At 42.8% G+C, this 24158-nt stretch overlaps 1 protein-coding gene across 1 annotated transcript in view; it reads right to left on the minus strand.

Annotated features, from left to right (window-relative positions):
• adamtsl3 (ADAMTS-like 3) overlaps window positions 1-24158 on the minus strand; it is a 464545-nt gene that overhangs the window by 104622 nt on the left and 335765 nt on the right. Inside the window, exons 10-15 of the mRNA XM_060941127.1 lie at window positions 23810-23921; window positions 22948-23086; window positions 22678-22728; window positions 22086-22290; window positions 18722-18869; window positions 1526-1610 (exon numbers count right to left, since the gene is read on the minus strand). Of these exons, the coding sequence (XP_060797110.1) occupies window positions 1526-1610; window positions 18722-18869; window positions 22086-22290; window positions 22678-22728; window positions 22948-23086; window positions 23810-23921 (740 nt within the window). The remainder of the gene's footprint in view (window positions 1-1525; window positions 1611-18721; window positions 18870-22085; window positions 22291-22677; window positions 22729-22947; window positions 23087-23809; window positions 23922-24158) is intronic.

Consider the following 24158-nt stretch of genomic DNA (forward strand, 5'->3'; position numbering starts at 1 on the left):
CATGACACATTAATACCTGGAGTTACATGGCTGTTGAACAGTAGCCTAGTGAATTCCACACACTTGGGTCATGCTCTGATGGTGCTGATTACCGAAACAGCATCTCACCTCCCCAGACTCTGCTAAATTAAACAAGCACATTCACATAACAGAAACAGAATGGGAGGTCTGCTGTTGACTGATATATTGCACTGAAGGGTGCAATTCAAGAGCAGTTATCAGGGAAGCAGCAGATCCTAATCCTCCTCCTCTCTCTCTCTCTCTCTCTCTCTCTCACACACACACTTAACAGCATGCTCTCCTCTTCTCCGAAGCCCTTAAACACTTTCACCCCAGATGCTTCTGTTTTATGAGTCTCTGTGACAGAAGGCTTCAGTAGACCGCAGGATGTTGGAAGCCTTCATGTCGTGGCTTTTTTCAATGGTCTGGAGATGCACTGAGCTGCTTTCACTTCCTTGGCAGCTCTTAGCTGACGTACAGTTTCAGAGATGGGGCAAGATCGTACCAACAATAGCACTACACTTTTGAATGAAGACTAATGTAATAAGAGCAAAATAAAGCAAGTCCACATCCAAACTTTGGTAGGGCCATTGCCTTTCCATTAAAAAAGAAAGTGGACACATGATTTCTCTTGCCAGTATAATGCAAATGATAAGGGTAGTATCTCACTGGGCTGCAACAGCCTGCAACTAGTCGGAGACACAACAATTGTGATAAAATATCAATTCAGTGTGATTCCAAGTGAAAATTGTCGATAATTCGCATATTTTAACGCAATTGTTGTGTCTCCAACTAGTCGCAGGCTGTCGCAGCCCAGTGAGATATTACCCATACACTCGCACTTCCTGTCTCACGGAAACTGACTTGAGAAGGGTTCGTGACGGCTTTGTGACACCAGCGACGCATTTGGGGCTATTTTGAGAGAAATTTTGTTGCACAAATTTTTTGAACATGTTCAAAATTTCAGCGATGAAGGAGCGACACTTTGCGACTCATGCGAAGAAATTGAGAAGCCCTGTGAATGTTTCAAGACACTTTTGAAACTCTCTCGCGAATAACGTTCGCAATTTGTCGCAAGCTGTCGCAGCCCAGTGAGATACTGGCTTAAGGTAGCTTTGTGTTCTGGAAAGGTGTCTTGGAACAGGTACTTGTTGTTATGAAGAGTTGTCTTTACAGTCCAATGTACTTTCATTAGATTCCTCTAAAAATCTGTTGTTGTTTTTTGAACATTATATCTGATGGTGCCACCCCAGGAACAACTATTTGTACATTAAAGCTTCAGTTTACTACTTTTTTTCAGTAATTTTTTGCACACTAATTATCATTCAAGACCTGAATAATTATTAGTTAAATATATAACATGGCTGTTGCTTCAGCATTCAGTCCCTATCTAAACTTGTTGAGATATTCAATATCTGCCAATGTGAGAAAAACAGGGCTTAAGCAACAAAAGGTAATGGAAGAAATGTACCACTTGGCTTGTGTTTCAGTTTTACTTTTCCAGTTGTTAAAAATGAAAACTCACATTGGCTCTTCAGTGGCCACTCTGGTCTCCTCCAATTCTTGGGCTTGTTTTAGCCATGGGACTTTGGCTTCTACGGGCACACTCTCTGAAACACCAAGACAGAGAGGTTAGCATACACAAACACATGCAATATATACACAAAGCAATCAAATACCAAAGTACCAAATGGCAACCTCTTTCAGGACTCCATTACAATGGATACCTGTGTATCTGAACACCTGTCTACTTTAAAAAGTAGGCCAGACTTTCAAAGCCCTGCACATAAGGGCTGCAGTAAAATACACAAAAGCTCCACTCATTAGATTTTACATTGACACAAAGCTAGCCAAAAAGCTCCCAAGAAAAAAACAAAACAAACACATGCTAAATATATTCCATAAACTCATAAGCTGAACCTCCAGTAGTCCCACCCCTTTTCACTGAAAAACAACAAGCTGCTGGCAAGTGTGTTCTCAGTATAAGTGACAAATATAACACTGTCACAGGTCCAGAGCTTAGTGCCAAAAATAAAGTTCCCAACAATTGTTATGAGGCTGGATTCTTTGATTTACATATCAAGCACAGTCTAACAGGCTGATTAAACACAGTTGGAACTGACTCGGTCCTTTTTGCTGAACAAAAACAGAGTTAGGATAGAAACCCTCGCTCACTGGATCAGCAAACTGTTCCAGTTACTATGACATGAACAATCCCAATGGCCTTATCAACCATCTTCAAGTCCCTGCACCAACAAACATCACATGTTCAACAAACAGATCATTCATTTACAAACCTCAATACATCAAGTCCAACTTTCAAAAATTCCACTGGCCAATAAACACTAAGAATTAATACCACATATACCGTAGATTCTACCAAACCATCTCCAAATCAAAGCATCTATAAACATCAATATGTCCAAACACATCTTTCTACACCATCAGCAAGCTAATCACCCAGTCTATGGCAAAACACCCAATCCCCCCACCTCCAATCTATACATCCCATTAACCCTGCGAGTCTGACCAACTGCAGTTTCAACCATTCAGCAATTAACAATCTTCTCCCTTAACACATTGAAGCACTAATAAATGTAACCTTATATGAACTACACAATCTGCAAATACACTTCCCAATAACTTTCAGCTTAATTATCAACTCAATTAACCCTACCATGAACAAATCTCACAATCCACAAATAACACCCTCTACAACCTCTAAAAATCTAAAATCCCACTACCACTAACATCCACCATTAACAAACTCATAACCATTTACACATTCAAACTACAATTTCAAACGTTTTCTAATCAAACAATTGACAAATCAAAGCATATACAAACCCCCAAAGCTACAAGTTCATTTTCCAATAAATCTCACAATCAAGGAACCCAATTAAAATTAAACAACATCATATGGAATAAAAAAAAAAAAACAATGTCTAATAACTCATAAACTCTACAAATCCAAGGTGGCACGGTGCTGTAGTGGTTAGCACCGTTGCCTCACAGCAAGAAAGCTTTGGGTTCAAGCCCAGTGGCCGACAGGGGCCTTTCTGTGTGGAGTTTGCATGTTCTCCTCGTGTCTGCGTGGGTTTCCGCCGGGTGCTCCGGTTTCCCCCACAGTCCAAAGACATGCAGGTTAGGCTAATTGGTGGCTCTAAATTGACTGTAAATGTGAGTGTGAATGATTGTTTGTCTCTGTGTCAGCCCTGTGATGACCTGGCGACTTGTCCAGGGTGTACCCCGCCTCTCGCCCATCATCAGCTAGGATAGGCTCCAGCTTGCCTGCAACCCTGCACAGGATAAGTGACTACAGATAATGGATGGATGGATCTACAAATCCCATTAGCTACAAAGCAAACCACTTCCAAACCAAACTACCTTGTAACTTCAAACATCACAAACTATAAAACTAACCGTGTACAAACCCCATCAGTTAAACACTGAACCACCCCATCTGCATAATCAACAATCTACAAACTCATTTACAAATTGCATCATTTGCATATTTTACTGTCAATAAAGTCCACAATCTGCATATCCCATCATCTACAAGTAGAACTTAAAAATGCTTCAGAAGTCCATCATTTACAAATCCCATCATCAAAATATTTACCACTGAGAAACCTGACAACATTAAAAAAATCACTTTCTACGTAGCTTACCATCAATAAACCCCATCCACATGCACCCACACTGCCCAAACCCATACCACTCTGCTCAAATTCTACTCTAAATCCCACAAACTCCAGCAGAATCCAAATATGGCTAATAAAACTCCACATAACAATCAAATATTCATGAAAGCAGGCATTTATTGAAGTGCGGAGTGATTATTACGGTTTGTAGGGGTTGCAAGACAGCAGTAAAACAGACTGTTTAACACAGAGGACATTCTGAGGTCTGAGGGTTTGGCTTTCAAGTCAAGCCTTTTGGGGATTCTTGCGTTTTGGTAATAGCAATCCTGCAAACATTTGGTATAAAACTAGGCAGTCTAGATTAAATATAATTCAGCACAAGTGATCTAGATATGGTTCAAGTGTGACAGCAACATAACAGCAAAAATGTAGAAATAAGAAAGGTTAAACTGCTTCTATTTATACTAGATTTGCATTATAACTATTAATAGAACACTCACAGCACAAATGTGTTATTGATTCACAATTCAAACTTGTCTGAAGAAGTTTTGGAGACGACAGCTGCAGGATGTTAAAAGCACAACGAAGTAATGCAAATGGACTAAGACAGACTGCGAACTTGCTCAGGCCTTCAAGAATACATTTGGCAATTCTTTTCATGGACTTGTGCAGATTATGTGATTTAGTTATGCACCCTTGAAGTATGACACATCATTCATCTTAGAGAAGAGCCTCCCAGACTGGCATGCCTCAGCGTACATCTGACACATTATATGCAGAAAAGAGCAGGCGGAGTCATGCATCAGGGTCAATCCTACAAAATCCTTCCCATTGTTGTCCTTGTCTTGCTCAATGAGAACTAAAGCATTGATGTATGTAAAACTGTTTCAATGCTGTATTTAAAAAAAATAACATCTTCTTCTTCTTCTTTTGGCTGCTCCCGATTAGGGGTCGCCACAGCAGATCTTTCATCTCCGTTGCTCCCTGTCTTCCGCATCCTTCTCTACCGCACCTGCCACTTTCATGCCCTCTCTCACCACATCCATGTATCTCCTCTTTGGCCTTCCTCGTTTTTGTGTGCCTGGCAGCTCCATCCTCAACATTCTCCTTCCAACATGCTCTGCATCTCTTCTCAGGATGTGCCCATACCATCTCAGTCTTATCTCTCTGAGCTTAATTCCCAAGCTCTCCACATGTGCTGTCCCTCTGATGTGCTCGTTCCTTATCCTGTCCAACCTCCCATCGCAAACCGTAACATCCTCAACTCCGCCACCTCCAACTCCGCCACCTGTCTCTTCGTTAAGGGTACGGTCTCCAATCCATACATCACAGCTGGTCTCACTACTCTCTTATACATCTTACCTTTCACTTTTCCTGGGACTTTCCTATCACAAATGACTCCCAAAATCCTTCTCCAACTGCTCCACCCTGCCTGCACACTCTCTCTCACCTCACTATCACAGCCCCCATTTTCCTGCACAGTTAACCCCAGGTACTTGAATTCTATATTCAACATAAAGTAACTAATTCTCAACTTTAAAGGGATGCAAGTCCCATCATCAACACTCTCCAAATCTCAACATCTATAAATTCTACAATTTACTGACTCCACCAAATTGCAGCATCTATGAATACCATTATCTACATCTACAAGGTCTACCATTACTAAACTGAGCCACGAACCCCCCCCCCCCTATCCAAATGCACCATCAATAAACCTGACCATCGTCATGATAAATAACGTACAATCTCAACAAATTCAACTCTCTACAAATTGAAACCAACTACAAAATGCACAATCAACAAATCACAAGTTCTACATAGACAAATACCTAAAAACACAATACCTTACCAATTTAACCATTCACAAATTATAGCAACTACAAATTCAGACAACAAATGGAACCTTCTCTAAGCCATCATCTACAAAATTCACCATCAACAAGCCCTACCGTCTTCATATTCAATCATTTCAACAAAAACTGTCATTTCAGCAGGTACAAATTCAACCATCTATAAGCCTGACAATCTGCAACTCCAAACATCAATCAACCCCAACTTTTATAAACCAGACAAAGAACAAACTCAGCAATATATAAACCACATCATCTACAAATTGAATGTAAAAATTAGCATAATTTAGTGCATTATAGTCTGGCCTGGGTTACAGTGTGAGGCAAGTGCAATTATACAGTAAATAATAATAATAATAATAATAATAATAATAATAATAATAAAAATTAACAAATAATGATTTAAAAAAAAACATCCCCCTTTGGACTGAGGGTATTGTGTGATATCACTATCCCTGTGTCTGAAATCATTCACTCATTCACTACTCCCTACTCACTATCTAGGGAATCCTATATAAAGGACTAGATAGTGAGCTCATTGGTAAAATGAAAAAACACTTTCGGACACTACTCTGTCACGCCGTTATTTGCGTCATTACTGTCGTACAATTAAAACGTGCCAGATCAGTCGGCTGGTGGGTTTTCAAAATAATAAATACATGCATGTATTTTTGTGATAAATCCATATTATACTGAGCGTATTTCCTACATTAATAAATACAAAGTGCTTTGTGTCTGCTGCATCTTTCAGTTCTTTTAAATCAAGGCTGAATACTTTCTTCTTTGCCGCTGCCTTTTATTCAATCAAATTTGAGGCTTTTGATTAATTCCTCGCTCTGCACTCTAACTTTTATTCTTGTACTTTATCTGCCTTATTCTATTTTAGCTTTTTTCCTGTTCTCTTACTATTTTTAATTGTACTTGAATGTCCATTTATAATGTGCTTCTTCCACCATCCATTCACCCCAACACACTTTTTTTTTCTTTTGGCGCGACCGCAGTGCATGATGGTATATATCGCTTGGTTAGTGACCATTGGTCGTACACTAGTTTTCACAGTGCATTGTGGGATACTATGAGTCCACTATATAGGGTGTAATAATTCTCACTATACATTCAAACAGCACTACAAAATGGCGAACTTACTATATAGTCCACTATATAGTGAGTAGTGAGTGATTTCGGACACTGGGCATAACTATATTACTTCTGTTCATGTCTGAGCGTTACCCATCAGGTTGTCATGAACATCAAACCAACAAAATACAATCATGCAAACACCGACTTGCATGCATTTCTTTGGTAATGCAGTTTAATGATGCAGGATGCCATAGGCAAAGTATCAATCATCTTCAAAGCCTTGAATGCATCCTGCCTCTTGAAATAGTTTAACAATTCATTCTTTGTTACAAAACTGGTAAACTGTAAGTAGTCTTTGTTACACTGTAATAAGGGCCATTTAAAAAAAAAAATAAAATAAAATAAAATCTCATTATCTCTAGCCGCTTTATCCTGTTCTACAGGGTCGCAGGCAAGCTGGAGCCTATCCCAGCTGACTATGGGCGAAAGGCGAGGTACACCCTGGACAAGTCGCCAGGTCATATAAAATAATAATAATAATAATAATAATAATAATAATAATAAAGTGCGACAGAGATGGTTAATTAAAGGTAGACTGCCTCTCAGATTTTTCAAGTGTAGGTCATAAAATTAATTTTCCCCGACACCCAATTATTGATATTTAGTGGACCGAAAGCTACTGAATTCGAATCACAGACTTCCAATTTTATTCGTTTTTTTTAAATAGAACAATTAATGTATTTAGAGCCACGTGGCCCTAAATTCTCTGCTATTTTTTCCTGCTTCACCATGACCCAATTCAAGATACTACATCATGCATCACGTGGTGGGCTTTCCCTGTTCGTGCAAGGCATTGTGGGATACAAATTTGAAACAGGAGAGAACAATGGAGGATGTGAGTGTGCGAATGAAACGTGAAAGACGGACTACAGTAATGGAAAGCGAGAAGAAAAGACATTATGTTGCAAAGGAAAGGAAACGCAGGACCAAACTAATAAATATCGGCGGTCAGCGAGGACCTCGGTGTGATCAGCTGTTCGTTTAGCAACAGAATGATGGAACTGTCAGTGCACGGTCAAGGTAAACCTGTGCACGCGCACACGGACTTCCTCTGTCTGCTTGACTGCGCGAAGCAAGCAATTTCGAAAGCTACTGAAAGCTACCGAAAGCTACTGAATTCGAATCACAGACTGTGATTCGAATTCAGTCTGTGATTGCAATAGAAAGTGCAATATCTCTCCTGCCGCCACCCCCCTTCTCCCCACCTTTGTCCCCCCTCCTTCCCCCCTTCCCCATATCTTATTCTTTTTATATTTGTATATGTAAATACTTAATTTATTTTAATTTATCTAGAAGTTTTTCTCTATTTCTTTTCTCTGTTTATCTGTAATGATGCTGCTGGAATTGTAATTTCCCTGAGGGAACCCACCCAAAGGGATCAATAAAGTTTTATCTAATCTAATCTAATCTAATCTAATCTAATCTAATCTAATCTAATCTAATCCACATTATTTGCTCGGGAATCCCCTCAAATTAAATAACTTCCCACCCACAGAATGGTCTGTTTTTTTTTTTTTTTTTGAGATATTACAGAAATAAACATATATCACAATGACCAAATTTCAGAGGGAACTAAATTTCACCAACTTTATGATATCGAAAGGCCGTCTAGCTTTTAAAGCTGTAGAAAAAATAATGACGAAGCAGATGGTAAGAGTGTGAGACCAAATCCAGCGAGTTCACAATAAGTTTGGGAAAAAAAGTAACATAAACAAAGTAATCTCTGGAAAAAAAATTAACATATTTATTGGTTTCCATTTGCATAAGTTCTACATTGCAAGTGACTCTGTCTTTCTCTCTCAGCTTTTACACCTCTACAACACTGCATTATTCTCACCTCATCTCATTTTTCTTTCTCTTAAACTTTTGTTTTCTTGTGTTACAGTTTTCTCTTTTGGAATGACGGCTTTCAGTAAGTTTAGGTCTGTCTTGCTCCTTCATACTCACTCACTTGGCTTCTTTTCTTTCTCTCACCCTTTCTCTCTCGATCTAGACTTGTTTTTAAAACTATGCATTGCGGTTGACTGTCTAATATATCGGTCCATTATGTCCATGATGTACAGTGTTGCTAATTAATTTATTCCTTGAAGAAATTTAGCAGTACTTTAGAATCTGCCCTAAAAGACAGGAAACCATGGTAATAGATATCAAAACTGGTGCGATATGTTCTCTCTTGAATGCATCCTGGATGAAGCGGCATGAACAAGCAGCAGCTGGTAAATATTTTTTTTCTGGCAACCAAGAGAACAGTGAATTACAGAAATAAAAACAAAAGCATGCGCCAATGTCTTAACATCTGTAGGTGCATTTGGGTAATTGAGTGATCAATCTCATTAAATCTGAAGGTTAATAATTAAAATTGAATCAGTCTCATTTGAATCATACCATTGAATCGTTTTCATTGAATCAGTCTCATATTATCATTAAATCACTAATGGAATCAGTCTCATTAATTAATATCATTAGTTTTGGTGCTTAATTAAATTACCAAACAGCTAAATTATGGTATATTCCAAATTATTATGATCACTTACCATATTACATAAATCATATGCACCTTTTAGAATTCTTTGGAGATTGGGGACTTCAAAGATATTGGAACACAAATAAACACACAGTTTCAATAATAAATGAATTTATTATAACAAAGATAAAAATGGATAATGGCAGTTGAAATATATACAAACAGTGAGATGTGTGTGTGTGTGAGATGTGTGTGTGTGTGTGTGTGTGTGTGTGTGTGTGTGTGTGTGTGTGTGTGTGTGTGTGAGTGAAAGGCCCTATGGCCTGAGCAGAAGGCTAGCGTGGGATGCTAGCTAGGTATGTTCGTGTGTGTCCACGTGGTGTAGGGATCACCACGTGGGATTTGAGGAGAACAAGGGAATTAGCCTTGTGTGGCTAAGCTAAGACAAAGGGAAGCTAGCTAAGGTGGGTTTGTGAGACATGTGGCCACGTGTGGAGGCCTAGATTAGCCTTGTGTTTAGCTAAGACAAAGGAATGCTAGCTAAGGTGTGTTTGTGTGTGGGGAGAGAGAGAGAGACCTTGTGTGTGGCCTACAAAAAGGATTAGCTCTGGTAGCTAACTCCACGTGTGTTTGTGGGGGAGGAGTTGACCACGTGGTAAGGCCTATGGCCTAGCAAAAGAAAGAAGCTAGCGTGGGATGCTAACTGAGGTGTATTTGTGAGGCCAGGTGAGGCCTGTGACCACGTGTTTGTGTGTGTGTCAGGCCTGGTGACCACGTGTTCGTGTAGGCCTAGAATAAACTCGTGTGGCTAAGCTAAGACAAAGGGATGCTAGCTAAGGTGTGTTTGTGAGTGGGGGAGGACCGCCACGTGTTTCTAAGACAATACACTTAGCTTTGGATGCTAATGGGACAAAAGAAATTAGCCGTAGGCTGATTTCACTAGCTTATAACAGTACTGAATCCACTGAAACCTTGATAAGGTCAAAATGTGTGATAAGGAAATTAAAGTGTTAGTCAGGAATAAAGAGAAGCATGCACAGCCTATCTATTAAAACAACTGAGAGATTAAAACAAAACAATAATCAATTCAACATGCTGCGTGTTTACAGTGTAACGAACCGTTCCTGAGTGTAAATTCACACTACTTCAATAAAAGCTAAATTCCTAAGACTAGGTTTTGTTATTATGCCCAAAAATGCCAGTCTTACACGAGATTATGAGAAGATGTCCCGAGACTTTTGAGTTTTCACCGTTGTGGAGATCTCCGTGAAACACAGGGAAATGCTTGGAGAGGCAGAGTTCACAGGAGCCCGTAGAGACTTCTGTAGAAACAAAGAATCCTCGGTCCGATGCTTCGTAGCTTGTGGGAAGAAAATCTTTGTAGAACAATGTGCACAGAGCTTCAGTTAAAAAAGGGGTCCAGCCGCTCTTTTAACTTTGAATTAAACTGCTTTTGGGCGGCAGTTGTGACGTCACTTCTAATACGAATAAAACCGGTTGTAACTCGATTGAGTTAAAGATCGCGTGACTCTGGAGTCTACCTTGGCCAAGGGTAAGAAAGAAATCGCGCTAAATCGTGGATCTTGTAAGAAAGAGGTCTTTTTGGGTTTGCTCGGGTAGAGCGAGCCTCTTTGTGTCCGTAGACCGCTGTTCCCGGGACGGAAAGAGGAGGAGCTAGGAGTTTCTGGGTTTCTTATGCTTTCATGGAGGATGTGACGTTGGTGATCCCGCGCCCGCGTGATGCAGGTCAATGCGGAAGTTGGCTGATGGGAAATGTAGTTTTTAGACGGACTGTGTATTGTACCTACACGTCCATAAACAATGTCTTAACTCAAGCAGTGTTTCTGAGCTGAATGAAGGCAGATCAAATGCATCAAAATTTAGCTCAGAGTAAAAAAAAAAAAAAGAAAAAAAAAGATGCACCAAAATTCCTCAATATTGGTTTAACCCATGTGGTACATTTTCTAATCTCCTATTATTTTTCTGGGGCGGCACGGTGGTGTAGTGGTTAGTGCTGTCGCCTCACAGCAAGAAGGTTCTGGGTTCGAGCCCCGTGGCCGGCGAGGGCCTTTCTGTGTGGAGTTTGCATGTTCTCCCCGTGTCCACGTGGGTTTTCTCCGGGTGCTCCGGTTTCCCCCACAGTCCAAAGACATGCAGGTTAGGTTAACTGGTGACTCTAAATTGACCGTAGGTGTGAATGTGAGTGTGAATGGTTGTCTGTGTCTATGTGTCAGCCCTGTGATGACCTGGCGACTTGTCCAGGGTGTACCCCGCCTTTCGCCCGTAGTCAGCTGGGATAGGCTCCAGCTTGCCTGCGACCCTGTAGAACAGGATAAAGCGGCTAGAGATAATGAGATGAGATGAGACTATATGTCATAGTAATCGAGTACTATTGAGGTATTTCACTCACGTGACCAAGTCATGTGACACTGCCATTTTGGACGGCACGGCTCGAATCAGTTTGAATGCGAGGAAGGCGACAAACGAAAAACATAAAAGAAAAAGGAGCGAGATGCAGAAAACACCTTCACTATCCAGCGACGTAGGGCATTTACAGGGCGAGCAGAGGGAGAGATATTTGCAAAAATTGAGGTTAGCAGGTTTGGAGAACGACGTTTACCTGCTTCCACCAGGATTGTTTACTGACAGCTAAGATTTGTTCACATTTTCATTTACTTTCGGTCCTCAGGATAAACAAAATGTTATTAAATGTCATTGAAATAACTTCTTAGTCTGTTGAGACATGGCCCGTTATAAGTTTTTCCTTTACTGTATTTACTAGTTTACTGAGCGCGCTCCGGGGTGGGCTGGCTGGCTGGCTAGCTAGCGCTCCGGGGCTAGCTAGCGCTCCGGGGCCGGCTGGCTAGCGCTCCGGGGCCGGCTGGCTAGCGCTTCGGAGCCGGCTGGCTGGCTGGCTAGCGCTCCGGGGCCGGCTGGCTGGCTGGCTAGCGCTCCGGGGCCGGCTGGCTGGCTGGCTAGCGCTCCGGGGCCGGCCGGCTGGCTGGCTGGCGCTCCGGGGCCGGCCGGCTGGCTGGCTGGCGCTCCGGGGCCGGCCGGCTGGCTGGCTGGCGCTCCGGGGCCGGCTGGCTGGCTGGCTAGCGCTCCGGGGCCGGCTGGCTAGTGCTTCGGAGCCGGCCGGCTGGCTGGCTGGCGCTCCGGGGCCGGCCGGCTGGCTGGCTAGCGCTCCGGGGCCGGCCGGATGGCTGGCTAGCGCTCCGGGGCCGGCTGGATGGCTGGCTAGCGCTCCGGGGCCGGCTGGATGGCTGGCTAGCGCTCCGGGGCCGGCTGGATGGCTGGCTAGCGCTCCGGGGCCGGCTGGATGGCTGGCTAGCGCTCCGGGGCCGGCTGGATGGCTGGCTAGCGCTCCGGGGCCGGCTGGATGGCTGGCTGGCGCTCCGGGGCCGGCTGGATGGCTGGCTGGCGCTCCGGGGCCGGCCGGCTGGCTGGCTGGCGCTCCGGGGCCGGCCGGCTGGCTGGCTAGCGCTCCGGGGCCGGCTGGATGGCTGGCTAGCGCTCCGGGGCCGGCTGGATGGCTGGCTAGCGCTCCGGGGCCGGCTGGATGGCTGGCTAGCGCTCCGGGGCCGGCTGGATGGCTGGCTAGCGCTCCGGGGCCGGCTGGATGGCTGGCTAGCGCTCCGGGGCCGGCTGGCTGGATGGCTAGCGCTCCGGGGCCGGCTGGCTGGCTGGCTAGCGCTCCGGGGCGGGCTGGCTGGCTGGCTAGCTAGCGCTCCGGGGCCGGCTGGCTGGCTAGCTAGTGCTCCGGGGCCGGCTGGCTGGCTAGCTAGCGCTCCGGAGCCGGCTGGATGGCTAGCGCTCCGGAGCCGGCTGGATGGCTAGCGCTCCGGAGCCGGCTGGATGGCTAGCGCTCCGGAGCCGGCTGGCTGGATGGCTAGCTAGCTAGCGCTCCGGAGCCGGCTGGCTGGCTGGCTAGCTAGCTAGCGCTCCGGGGCCGGCTGGCTGGCTAGCTAGCTAGCGCTCCGGGGCCGGCTGGCTGGCTAGCTAGCTAGCGCTCCGGGGCCGGCTGGCTGGCTGGCTAGTTAGCTAGCACTCCGGGGCCGGCTGGCTAGCTAGCTAGCTAGCGCTCCGGGGCCGGCTGGCTCAGTAAACTAGTAAATCCAGTAAAGGAAAAACTTGAGACTGAAAGGTTTTAACAGTCATCCAAATGACTGAACGTAAACATTGCTACAGTAACATACCAGCTACTGTTGTTGACATTAGCTAGCTTGCCGTCCAAAATGGTGGACACCGGGGCGTCACGTGACCCTGTGACGTCAGGTGAAATACCTCAATACATCTCTATTACTATATGTAGAAGAATATAAATTCTGTACCTTTCTTCATTTTCAGTTAGTTTTCATATTTATTATAGTGACAATACTGAAATGCTATCTTAGTGTTTAAAGTAATTATACTATTTCTCTCAACTGATACAGTAAAACTGTAAAGCAGGACATCATCTGCATCGTTATGGAAGTTGACAGCATATGTTAATAATTTGACCAAGAAACAGACAGTGTTGTGGAGTAGTTAGCTACAAGTAACTAAAAAAAAGTCCTTCCCATGCCACAAGGCACATCAGGTGGCGCCGATATCGGTTTCAGTAGCCTTCGACCTCTCACCTATTATATAGCTAGGATTACAGTGGGGGGCTGGTTCTCTGGTAACCGCGAAAGTTTGACTTCCTTCTCACATCTGTATTACGGCGTGCCTCGCCAGAAGGTACCATTTTTATGATGGCCTTTGGTATGACCCGACCACAAGCAGAACTCATGATCTCTCAGTCAGACATGCTAGGCCAACTTGCAATACAAGTAACTGCTACAAACTTTACTACATCTTTAATAGCATGGCAGTTGCTGAGTTATTTTCACAATAACATAGTTTTTCCAGTAACTGCTTTTTCCCCTGTTCAGATAACAATTTCAACATTACAATGGGATTATTTTGTGAAAAAAGGAAATGTGCAAACTGTTGTATCTGTCAAAAATACAAATTGGTTAGCGTAGAACATGCACAGGCACAAGCTGGACATGTCTGGAGGACAACAGGATTACACGACAGTTACAGAGAATATGTTCTTCTAATGATGGAAACGAGACTATCTAACATCCACGGCCATATTTATCAACTTTGATGAGCATGAAAGATTCACACGGCATCTTTTGTTTGTAACCTGCAAACACTTTCAAGATCCAAGACCTTAAGAACCAGTTGACAGTTTTCTTTTGTTTCTTATTGTTGCTGATTATCTCCGTAGCTGGTTAAGAGAGTGATCAGATGCGTGAGCGTTACAAAGTGAGTGTTTTCTTTTGAATTAATGTAAGCGGTAAATTATCAAAAGAGTTAGCCTAGTGGTTAGTGTGTCTGCCTTTCGACCGGGACGTCGTGAGTTCTACTTGTGGTCGGGTCATACCAAAGACCATCATAAAAATGGTACCGTCTGGTGAGGCACGGTGCAATATAGTAGGGAGCCAAACTTTTGTGGTTACCAGACGACTGCCCCCCCGTAACCCTAGACAAGAGGCTGAGGGCTATAGAAATGGAAATCAGCACCATATCACAGGTAAATTCAGGAGCAAGATCAATGTAATTCTCCTATTTTATATTAAACTTTGGTCAAATATCTGTCACATTTTGCATTTTGTGCAATTTTTTTACCTTGTGCAATACCAGAAAAATTCAGTTGAAATCAAGCCATTTGAAGCGAATTGGTCCGCCTCTGAAAAAACTTGGCATTTGGATTTCTCGGCAAACATTGATTTTCGTGATATCACGTGCGGGACACCTCCTTCTGAATCCTACGTCAGCGCTGGTTTGTTTATGAGAAAACGACCGTATTATTTACATCCCTGGTGTTGTCTCCGTCGTCTTCACTATTTGAATCATCATCAAATCCAAACAGATGAAGCCCCAATTCTGACATCTCATTATATTCTTCATCCAAAGGTGAAGTAACATTGCGCTCAGGTGACAATTCCATATTTCAATGCAAAATCGCTAGCTGCTAAACTTGGTCTACACAGGCTGTGCACTGAAACTGTGCAAATTCGTGCAGCCTGCTGGCGGTTCCGCACGTGATGTCACGAATCTGGCTCCAGACTCCCTTGGGATTTTTCCAGATGCGTTTTGTTATTTTATTTTTTTCTGCTGTAGACAGATGGCCTTGTGCAAAATTACCCTTCTGGATGAGTGTGTAAAGGGACATACTTACATATAAAAAAAACCCGAAATTGGTCCAGGATATGCACTTTAAGGGCCTGGTTAATACTGGGATGGGAGACTGCCTGGTAAGACCAGGTCTTAGCACAGCTTTGTAGCTAAGCTGTTTTAAATTAAGAGTAGCTCGATAAGTTACAACTGCAATGTAACTTCCCTAGTGTACGGTAACACTGCAGGCAGCATATTTAAACAGACCAAGAATGGATCTGTGTAGAAAACCTTGAAGTAAAGAGGGAACACATTGCAGATAGTTGTTGCTGCGAGGACGTGATCAAGCGTCGACCAGAGAGTGTTATAATAGTCTATTAACTTTTGATCATACTAGACCTGATACAAACCTTTGACATAAATCTGTCAAATCTGTGATTACAAAAGTAGCCCTGAAAGCTGACTGTTTGAAAATTGAGTATTTATTTAACTGCAGGGCTTCTAATGAATTACTGATCTGGGGTGGGTTTCCCAAAAGCATCGTAGCACAATGATCATCATTAAATGGTAGAGCGAGTATCACAATGAACACTCCCTCTCCTAGTTAAGATGCTGTTAGCGTTAAGAAGCTTTTGGGAAACCCACCCCTGATTAATCAACAGAATTTACTCGAGATATCACTGCTGTAATATAATTAGTCAGACCCCAGGGTAATGAATTATGCACTTATCACATGTTTTCTGCCTCTCTCATAAATCAGCCACTCAGCATCTCCTTAGCAGCACAGCATTTATTTAACACTTGTTCTTTTTATCCCCCACTTTCTTTCCCTCTTTCAGCCTGAAACAATATCAGAGACACTTGTTATTTCACTTACTGTTATCTTTATACATCGTTCATACTGAGTCCTATCGTCTGTGTATTTATTATATTATTTTCATTCGATTTCACACACATTTCACACTTTATTAACGCCCCCCCCCCGTACTGACCACATACTATATCCTGCTTTTCTCTTTTCTGCATTCTCTTTCCGTTTACTTCTGGATATTCTTTCTTTCTTCCTCTATATTGTCTCCCATCACTTCACTCTTGCACTCTCTCTGTCTCTTAATTACGATTTGTCTTTACAAGTCTGGTTGGAATAGAATACATGATGATTATTTCGATGATCAATTGGTGTAAACACTTCTAGCTATGCATATTTCACAATTCAGAAAATGATACTGAATGATATTATTAAAGATACTGAAAAATAGGTTTGGCGTTTTAATGTTTTGAGAGTAAAACCAAACAACGAGCCTTATGAATGTGGTCATGCATGCTGACTGTATGTAGGCGGAATATCTGACTCTCATTATGACAACTTGTTAAATTGTTTATGATATAAAATAGAAATGTGAATTATTTTTATTAGCCTTGATTAGACTGAGATACTCCACTCTGACAGCTGTAGTGAATGTCTGCATGACTATAATAAATGTCCATATGGCTTTCTTTCGTTCCATTTAATGAGCTTATTACCTGATAGTATTAGTATAGAGTGATATTCTATGCCAATAATAACACAGAGTAGGCCTTAATTTAAATACATAATTTTCTTTCTTTCTTTTTTTTAATTATACCATCTCTGAATAGAGAAGAATAAAAGAGAAGAGAGCAAACTCACAGATGTGCTTCAAATTATCATTTAAAAAATGCTATTTTCATGATGGTAAACCACACAAAAAAAAAAAAACCAAACAAACACATTGTCACTAGAACTACAAATGCAATTATATGTTGTTATCCGATGCGACCAAAATAAAATTTTTGGCCATAAGCACCATCTTGTATCAACTTATTACAAGAGCAAGTCCCTAGGTCCAATGTAAAGTATGATCGTGAATCATTGAGGGTTTGTGGCTGTAACAGCATATTTTAGCTCACAACCTGGTTGCCAGGAGGTTACAACTTGGTTTCTCTGTATATTTCTTAGTGAATATGACCTTTTCTACACTCGCCAGCCACTTTAATAGGAACTTGTTCTTGATTCTAAGATTCCTGTTCCTGGCTGGCAGGAGTGGAACCCAATGTGGTCTTCTGCTGTTGCATCCTGAGATGCTTTTCTGCTCATCACAGTTGTAAAGAGTTGCTATGAGCTGCTATATCCTTCCTGGCAGCTCGAACCAATCTGCCCATTTTCCTCTGACCTCTCTTATGAACAAGGTGTTTCCACCCACAGAACTGTCGCTCACTCAGTGTTTTTGGTTTTTCATACCATTCTGTGTAAACTCTAGAGACTGTTGCGTGTGAAAATCCGAGGAGATCAGCAGTTTCTGAAATATGCAAATCAGTCCATCTGGCACCAACACCCATGCCACAGTGAAAGTCACACTCTGAGATCACAATTTTTTCCCATTCTGATGTTTGAAGTGAACATTAACTGAAGCTCTTGATTTGTATCTGCATGATTTGATGCATTGTGCTGCTGACAAGGGATTGGCTGATTAGATCACTGCGTAAAGCAGCAGGTGGATGGGTGTTCCTAATCAAGTGGCCAATGAGTTTATGTAATAATTGTGACCTTTTCTGTCTGTCAGCTCCTCCACACCTCTTAAGCAACACAGTAAGTAACCTACCATTATTCTTTATTCGTCCTTACTTTTCTCCTACTCTTAAATTCTTCTGAAATCCCCTCCAACTGTTTTATTACATTTTCTTTTTTTTCGTTTCTCTCTCTCTCTCTTTAAGGATGGATCTATCTAACCATCTTTACACATTAAGCAATAATTCAGTGTTCAGGGTCTGTATCTTTTGCCACCTTTGCATCTCTCATCACTTAATACAACACCACTTCAGCAGCACATCTCATTAACCCCTCTCCTTATCCTACAACACTATCTCCAGTCTCTTTTTGTCAAGTTGCTCGGTATAACAACCAAACTGCAACACCATTTCAGGACATTACCCCTGATTAGGATTCTCATTCCACAGCAACATCTGACCCCAATTTCCTGTTCACTTCCCTGTTTCATTGCGAAGTCTTGCCAGTTATTTAGCAGAATACTTTTTGTTTGTTTTGTTTTGTTTTTTTCAACCCTTGATCGCCTTGTATGCATGCAGACCCTCTGTCCGTTCTTCTGACTTCTTTTGGGAATATCTTCTGTTTCTGAATGTGTGTTGTGTTCTGATTGTCTGATTGCCCAGTTGTGCGTTGACCTTGCCTGCTCTGCTGTTTTGGATTTTGGATTGCGTCTTCCCGCATATGGGTCATAAACTTTAATCTAGTCTAGTATGATACACAAAAGCTTGTAATACATAAAAAAAATAAAAAATGAATAAAATACTGATCTATAATTACAAAGGCAAATTTGCAAACCCCCAAAACATACAGCTAGATTAGGCTAACACAGTAATAGAATATATCATTTATAATGAGTAATGGCATCCTTATTGATTTCTCACTGTCACTTATTGCGTATGTTTCCTACCTCTGGGTTTGTGACATGCGATTGGCACTAAGCACTCCTCTTTGATGTGGGGTTTGAGTTCAGAGGTGCAGCCTCCTGTGTGTTCTCCTTGGTGATCCACACACACAACCACACGGTAACGCAAACCCCTGCCACAGGTTACTGTACACTGTAAAAACACACACAAGAGGATAATTGCTTGACATTGTTTCGAATTTCTAATGTTACAGAGCACTCTGTTCTGACTGTTTTAGGTTCTTTACTAAGAAGGTAGATAGACTGATAGATCACATAGCGATACAGTGTACATATACAGTTACTGAATACTATCCTCAATAAACTCCAGTACATTCAGAACTCTACTGGACACCTGCTCACTCACTCTCATTCCCGTGATCACATCCCCCTGTCCTTCAAAAACTTCCCTGGCTGCCTGGACCACAACGAATTCAATTCAAAATCCTTCTTTTCACCTACAAAGGCCTCCATAAGCAGGCCCCCTCCTATCTCACAGATCTGCTCCACCATCATACTTCCTCCCACACCCTCCGCTCTTCTGATGCCAAACGCCTATCCATACCTCTCAGGACTAAGCACCGGATTTGGGGCGACAGAGCCTTCTCCGTTGCTGCCCCTTCCCTCTGGAACTCCCTCCCCAAACACATTCGTGACTGCACTGACCTGTCCAGTTTTTTATTAACTTTTATTAATTTTATTAATAAATACGGGCGGCGCGGTGGTGTAGTGGTTAGCGCTGTCGCCTCACAGCAAGAAGGTTCTGGGTTCGAGCCCCGGGGCCGGCAAGGGCCTTTCTGTGTGGAGTTTGCATGTTCTCCCCGTGTCCGCGTGGGTTTCCTCCGGGTGCTCCGGTTTCCCCCACAGTCCAAAGACATGCAGGTTAGGTTAACTGGTGACTCTAAATTGACTGTAGGTGTGAATGTGAGTGTGAATGGTTGTCTGTGTCTATGTGTCAGCCCTGTGATGACCTGGCGACTTGTCCAGGGTGTACCCCGCCTTTCGCCCGTAGTCAGCTGGGATAGGCTCCAGCTTGCCTGCGACCCTGTAGAAGGATAAAGCGGCTAGAGATAATGAGATGAGATAATGAGATTAATAAATACAATTATTCATTCTCATCTCATTATCTGTAGCCGCTTTATCCTTCTACAGGGTCGCAGGCAAGCTGGAGCCTATCCCAGCTGACTACGGGCGAAAGGCGGGGTACACCCTGGACAAGTCGCCAGGTCATCACAGGGCTGACACATAGACACAGACAACCATTCACACTCACATTCACACCTACGGTCAATTTAGAGTCACCAGTTAACCTAACCTGCATGTCTTTGGACTGTGGGGGAAACCGGAGCACCCGGAGGAAACCCACGCGGACACGGGGAGAACATGCAAACTCCACACAGAAAGGCCCTCGCTGGCCACGGGGCTCGAACCCGGACCTTCTTGCTGTGAGGCGACAGCGCTAACCACTACACCACCGTGCCACCCCAAATACAATTATTATTATTACTAATACTTTTATTAATGTTATTAATAAAATAACAACAACAACAATAATAATAATAATAATAATAATAATTATTATTATTATTATTATTATTACCTCGCCCACTATGGAGTAAGCGGGGTGAGGTATTGTTTTCGGTCGGGTTTCTTTGTTTGTTTGTTTCTTTGTTTTTTTTTGTTAACGATACTGCGGGAAAACGGCTGGATCAATCTTCATGAAACTTTCAGGATAGATGGGCATTGGTCTCAAATAGATGTCACAGTCTGGTCCAGTCCATCCATGCCTGAGTTTGTGGGACTTCCATGCCAGCTCCAGGCCGGATCCGGGACAGGAATTCAGTCCTGCCCTGCTGTAGGCCATTTTCCCAGAAGCGGCACTCCCACACCTGCTACCACTCCTCTCCCATCAGCCAGGGCCTTCTTAAGAGCTGTTTGGAGCTACTCCAGTTGCCAGACTGTCTCTTGCAGACTTTCCTTGCCTTGCCACAGCCCTTTGGTCTTGCAACCTCTTGCTTTCCCCTGCCTGTATCATTCTGTGTTTTTTGGTCTAGTTTTCTGTCCAGTTTTTGCTCCTGTTTTACCTGCCTGTTCCTTTGGATTGTGTTTTTTGCTTCCTCTGCCTGGGTTTCCCTTGTACCTGTTTTCTTCAGTTTTTGTGAAGATTTTTCTGTCCTGTTTTTGTCCCTGACCGTGCCTGCCTGCTCTTGTGTTCTGACCTCTTGGCCCGTTCTTTGACCATTGATTTTTGCCTGAGCCCTATTGTACTTCTGCCCTGTACCTCATTAAAGAAGTTTCTTTTTTTACACTGCCTGTCTTGAGTCTGCTCTTGGGTCTTCACTTCACCTCAGCTCGCCATTTCTGACAATAGAACCTCCGATGTTTTGACGGTCATCTGGTCAAGGTCACCAAAAAGGTCAAAATCATTTTTGTTGTGGCTACTGCCTCAGATAGAGGCACTAGCTACTGTTCTTGTGCTGTAAGAATGTAAGTGTAACAGTCGCGCACTATGTATACACGTGTTCCAATTAAAATGGCCGGTGAGTGTATACTGTACAATTTGGTTCACCATTTGAAATAAATGGACTAGACTAAAGAAATTGCTTTCAGACATGTTTATGCTTATTACAGAGGCAAAGTGCGTTCCACTGAGCTCTACGGGTAGCGCTGGGCCATTTCTGGGAAATAAGAGTTTGGGTCATGGTGACAGCGTGTGTATGTCAGCCTCGGTTCGGAGGTTTCAGTTTTGAAAACTGTAAGAGTAGAATAATATAAAGTACAGACACTTGGTATATTTTACTACTTTTTTTTTTTAATTGTTCATTTTTAGATTATGCTTCATTTTTGTGGCTCCTGCCTCATAGAGTAAATATATATGCTATATTTACTGTATGGACATGGGATCAGAAAACAATTTTATTTATAAGCAGTAGCCACATGTACCCATAGGGTATCTTTTTTTTTTTTCATGTTATCGTCCTTCATATTCATCATTAGTGCTACTGGGTGAGGTTTGTTTTGCCTGGCAGCACGTTGTTGTTGTTGTTGTTGTTATGCACAACTTGTCAATGAAGGAATGGATGGACAGGTGGAAGAGAGGATCAGTGGTTGGAGGAATGGATGTACAGATGGGCTGGAGCATGGGACGGTTAGTTGGGTAAATCAGTGGATACATGAAAGTATAGAAGATTATATGAATGGATTGGCAGAATGATGGATAAAAAGATGGATGGGTGGGTATTTTGATTAATTTGATTAACTTATACTCTATTATTATCATCAAACAAGCACAGATGGGAAATGAATACACTTATGGTTGGATGGAGGATGGGCGGACAAATGCAGAAGAGTGTGTGTGAACAGTGTATACCTGAGACCATTCCATTGCCAACCATTTTGGGCACTCAAAATTGTTACAGCTCTGTTTAGAGATGGGCCATGGGGAGTGTGTGCACTTCCATTCCTCAACCTGAACAATCTGGCCCCGCATGTCCTCCTCCACACACACCACACTGCGCTCCTGACTTCCGCCTCCACACGGTACCGAACATGATGTCCAGGGGTTCTGCTCCCACCTACACGTCCACGAATACACAAACATAGATTAGCACACACATCTTCTCATTGTCATAATCTTCTCTTCATCATCTTCCCAGCAACAATATAATAATAAAAATAATTTTGCTCATTCTTTCAGTAGTTATTTTCAAGACCTCCTATATTGCTATCATCTTATTTACATGACAGTCATGTAAATCATTACAAGGATGTGTAGAGCTTATGGCTTACACAGCAGCAATTTGGTGCTGGAACCATGCCAAACCTACTGGCTTTGAACTGGCAGTTTTACACACAGAATGGTCCCAGATTGGGCGATCAGTGCCACTTTTGGGCCCCTCTGAATCAAAACATCTGCTGAATGAAGATATGAAAAACTGGATCAGTGTGGGGACTTTGCTTACCGTGGAAGAGGCTGGAAGTGATCGTAAGGCATGACCTCTTTGAAACCGTCGCTGTGGAGGAAACAGGCTTTTATAATGTCCATCCTCTAAACAAAAAGTGCATACTTCACACAGTGTGACTCATAAGGCCTTTTAAGTTTATTAGTTCGCATAAGTCAGTGTCAAACACACGATCATTGTGTTACCTTATAAAGTAAAATATTATAATCATCACAAAGCTTGTTGGTTTTGGCATGCTTTTGGTGGATTTGCGTGTGTGTGTGAACCAGCCTTTCAAGACAGGGCTCCATGTTGCACTCCTTCAGCTTGGGTTTTGGTTTAGTGTTCTCCGGATAGCTGTGACAGTTATGATCTGCGACAGTTCTGTTGTAGCGGATGTCCACACAGTCGGCTGAGTTCAGCTGGTAGCCTGAGAAGTGTACACTGTATTAGTACTGAATTAGAGATCCTGATCTGCATAAGAACTATCCATCCATCCATTCTCTATAACACTTATCTATCAGGATCACAGGGGAAGCTGGAGCCAATCCCAGCTAACTTCAGGTGAGTGGTGGGGTACACCCTGGGCAAGTCACCAATCTTTCACAGGCCAGAAAAGACCCAGTTGGCTATGAGGTTTGAACTGAGAATTATCGAAAATGCAGGTTGGTAAAGCACATTTTGTCGGTGAAACATGCTGATAAATGCAAGTGCATAAAAGTGAGAAACAAAAATTTTATATTGTTCAGATATGGGCAGCATGGTGGTGCAGTGGTTAGCACTGTTACCTCACAGCAGGAAGGTTCTGGGTTTGAGCCTCACAGCCAATGGGAGCCTTTCTGTGTGGAGTTTGCCTGTGTGGGTTTCCTCCAGGTGCTCTGGTTTCCTCCCACAGCCCAAAACATGCAGATTAGGTCAACTGGCTACTCTAAATTGTCCGTAGTTGTGAATGTGAGTACGAATAGTTGTTTGTCTCTGTGTTAGCCCTGCGATAGACTGGCAACCTGTCCAGGGTGAACCCCCACCTCTCAATGAAAGTCAGCCCCCACAACCTTGATGGATAAGTGGTACAGATAAAAGATGGTTTAGATAAAACACATCCTGATAAAGATACATAATATGTTTGTCCTGGATGTCCAGGTTAGTGTTTTACCTCCTCCACACTTTACAGAGCAGGGGAAGAAGTCCGTCTCCCTCCACTGATAGCGGATCGGCTGGTAGAACATGAACATGACCACTGTGTCTTTAGGAGCCACATACTTCACCTGAAAAAAAGGAAAAGGATGAACGTTTAATCTTTAATCATGGTAATTGCCTTTAGTTATACTAGTCATGGCAAGAGGTGGTCGGTTTAACAAATCACTGCAGTGACATGGCCACTTCAACAGCTCCAGCTATCAAGGTTTCTAGGGAAATTACAGTAGTGGTTTCCCATTGCCTTCTAACTGGATAGAGGTTCACACCTATAGTATCTCAAGCATTCACACCCAAAAGCAAGTTAA

This window comes from Neoarius graeffei, chromosome 15 (assembly GCF_027579695.1).
Source record: "Neoarius graeffei isolate fNeoGra1 chromosome 15, fNeoGra1.pri, whole genome shotgun sequence".
Lineage (NCBI taxonomy): Eukaryota > Metazoa > Chordata > Actinopteri > Siluriformes > Ariidae > Neoarius > Neoarius graeffei.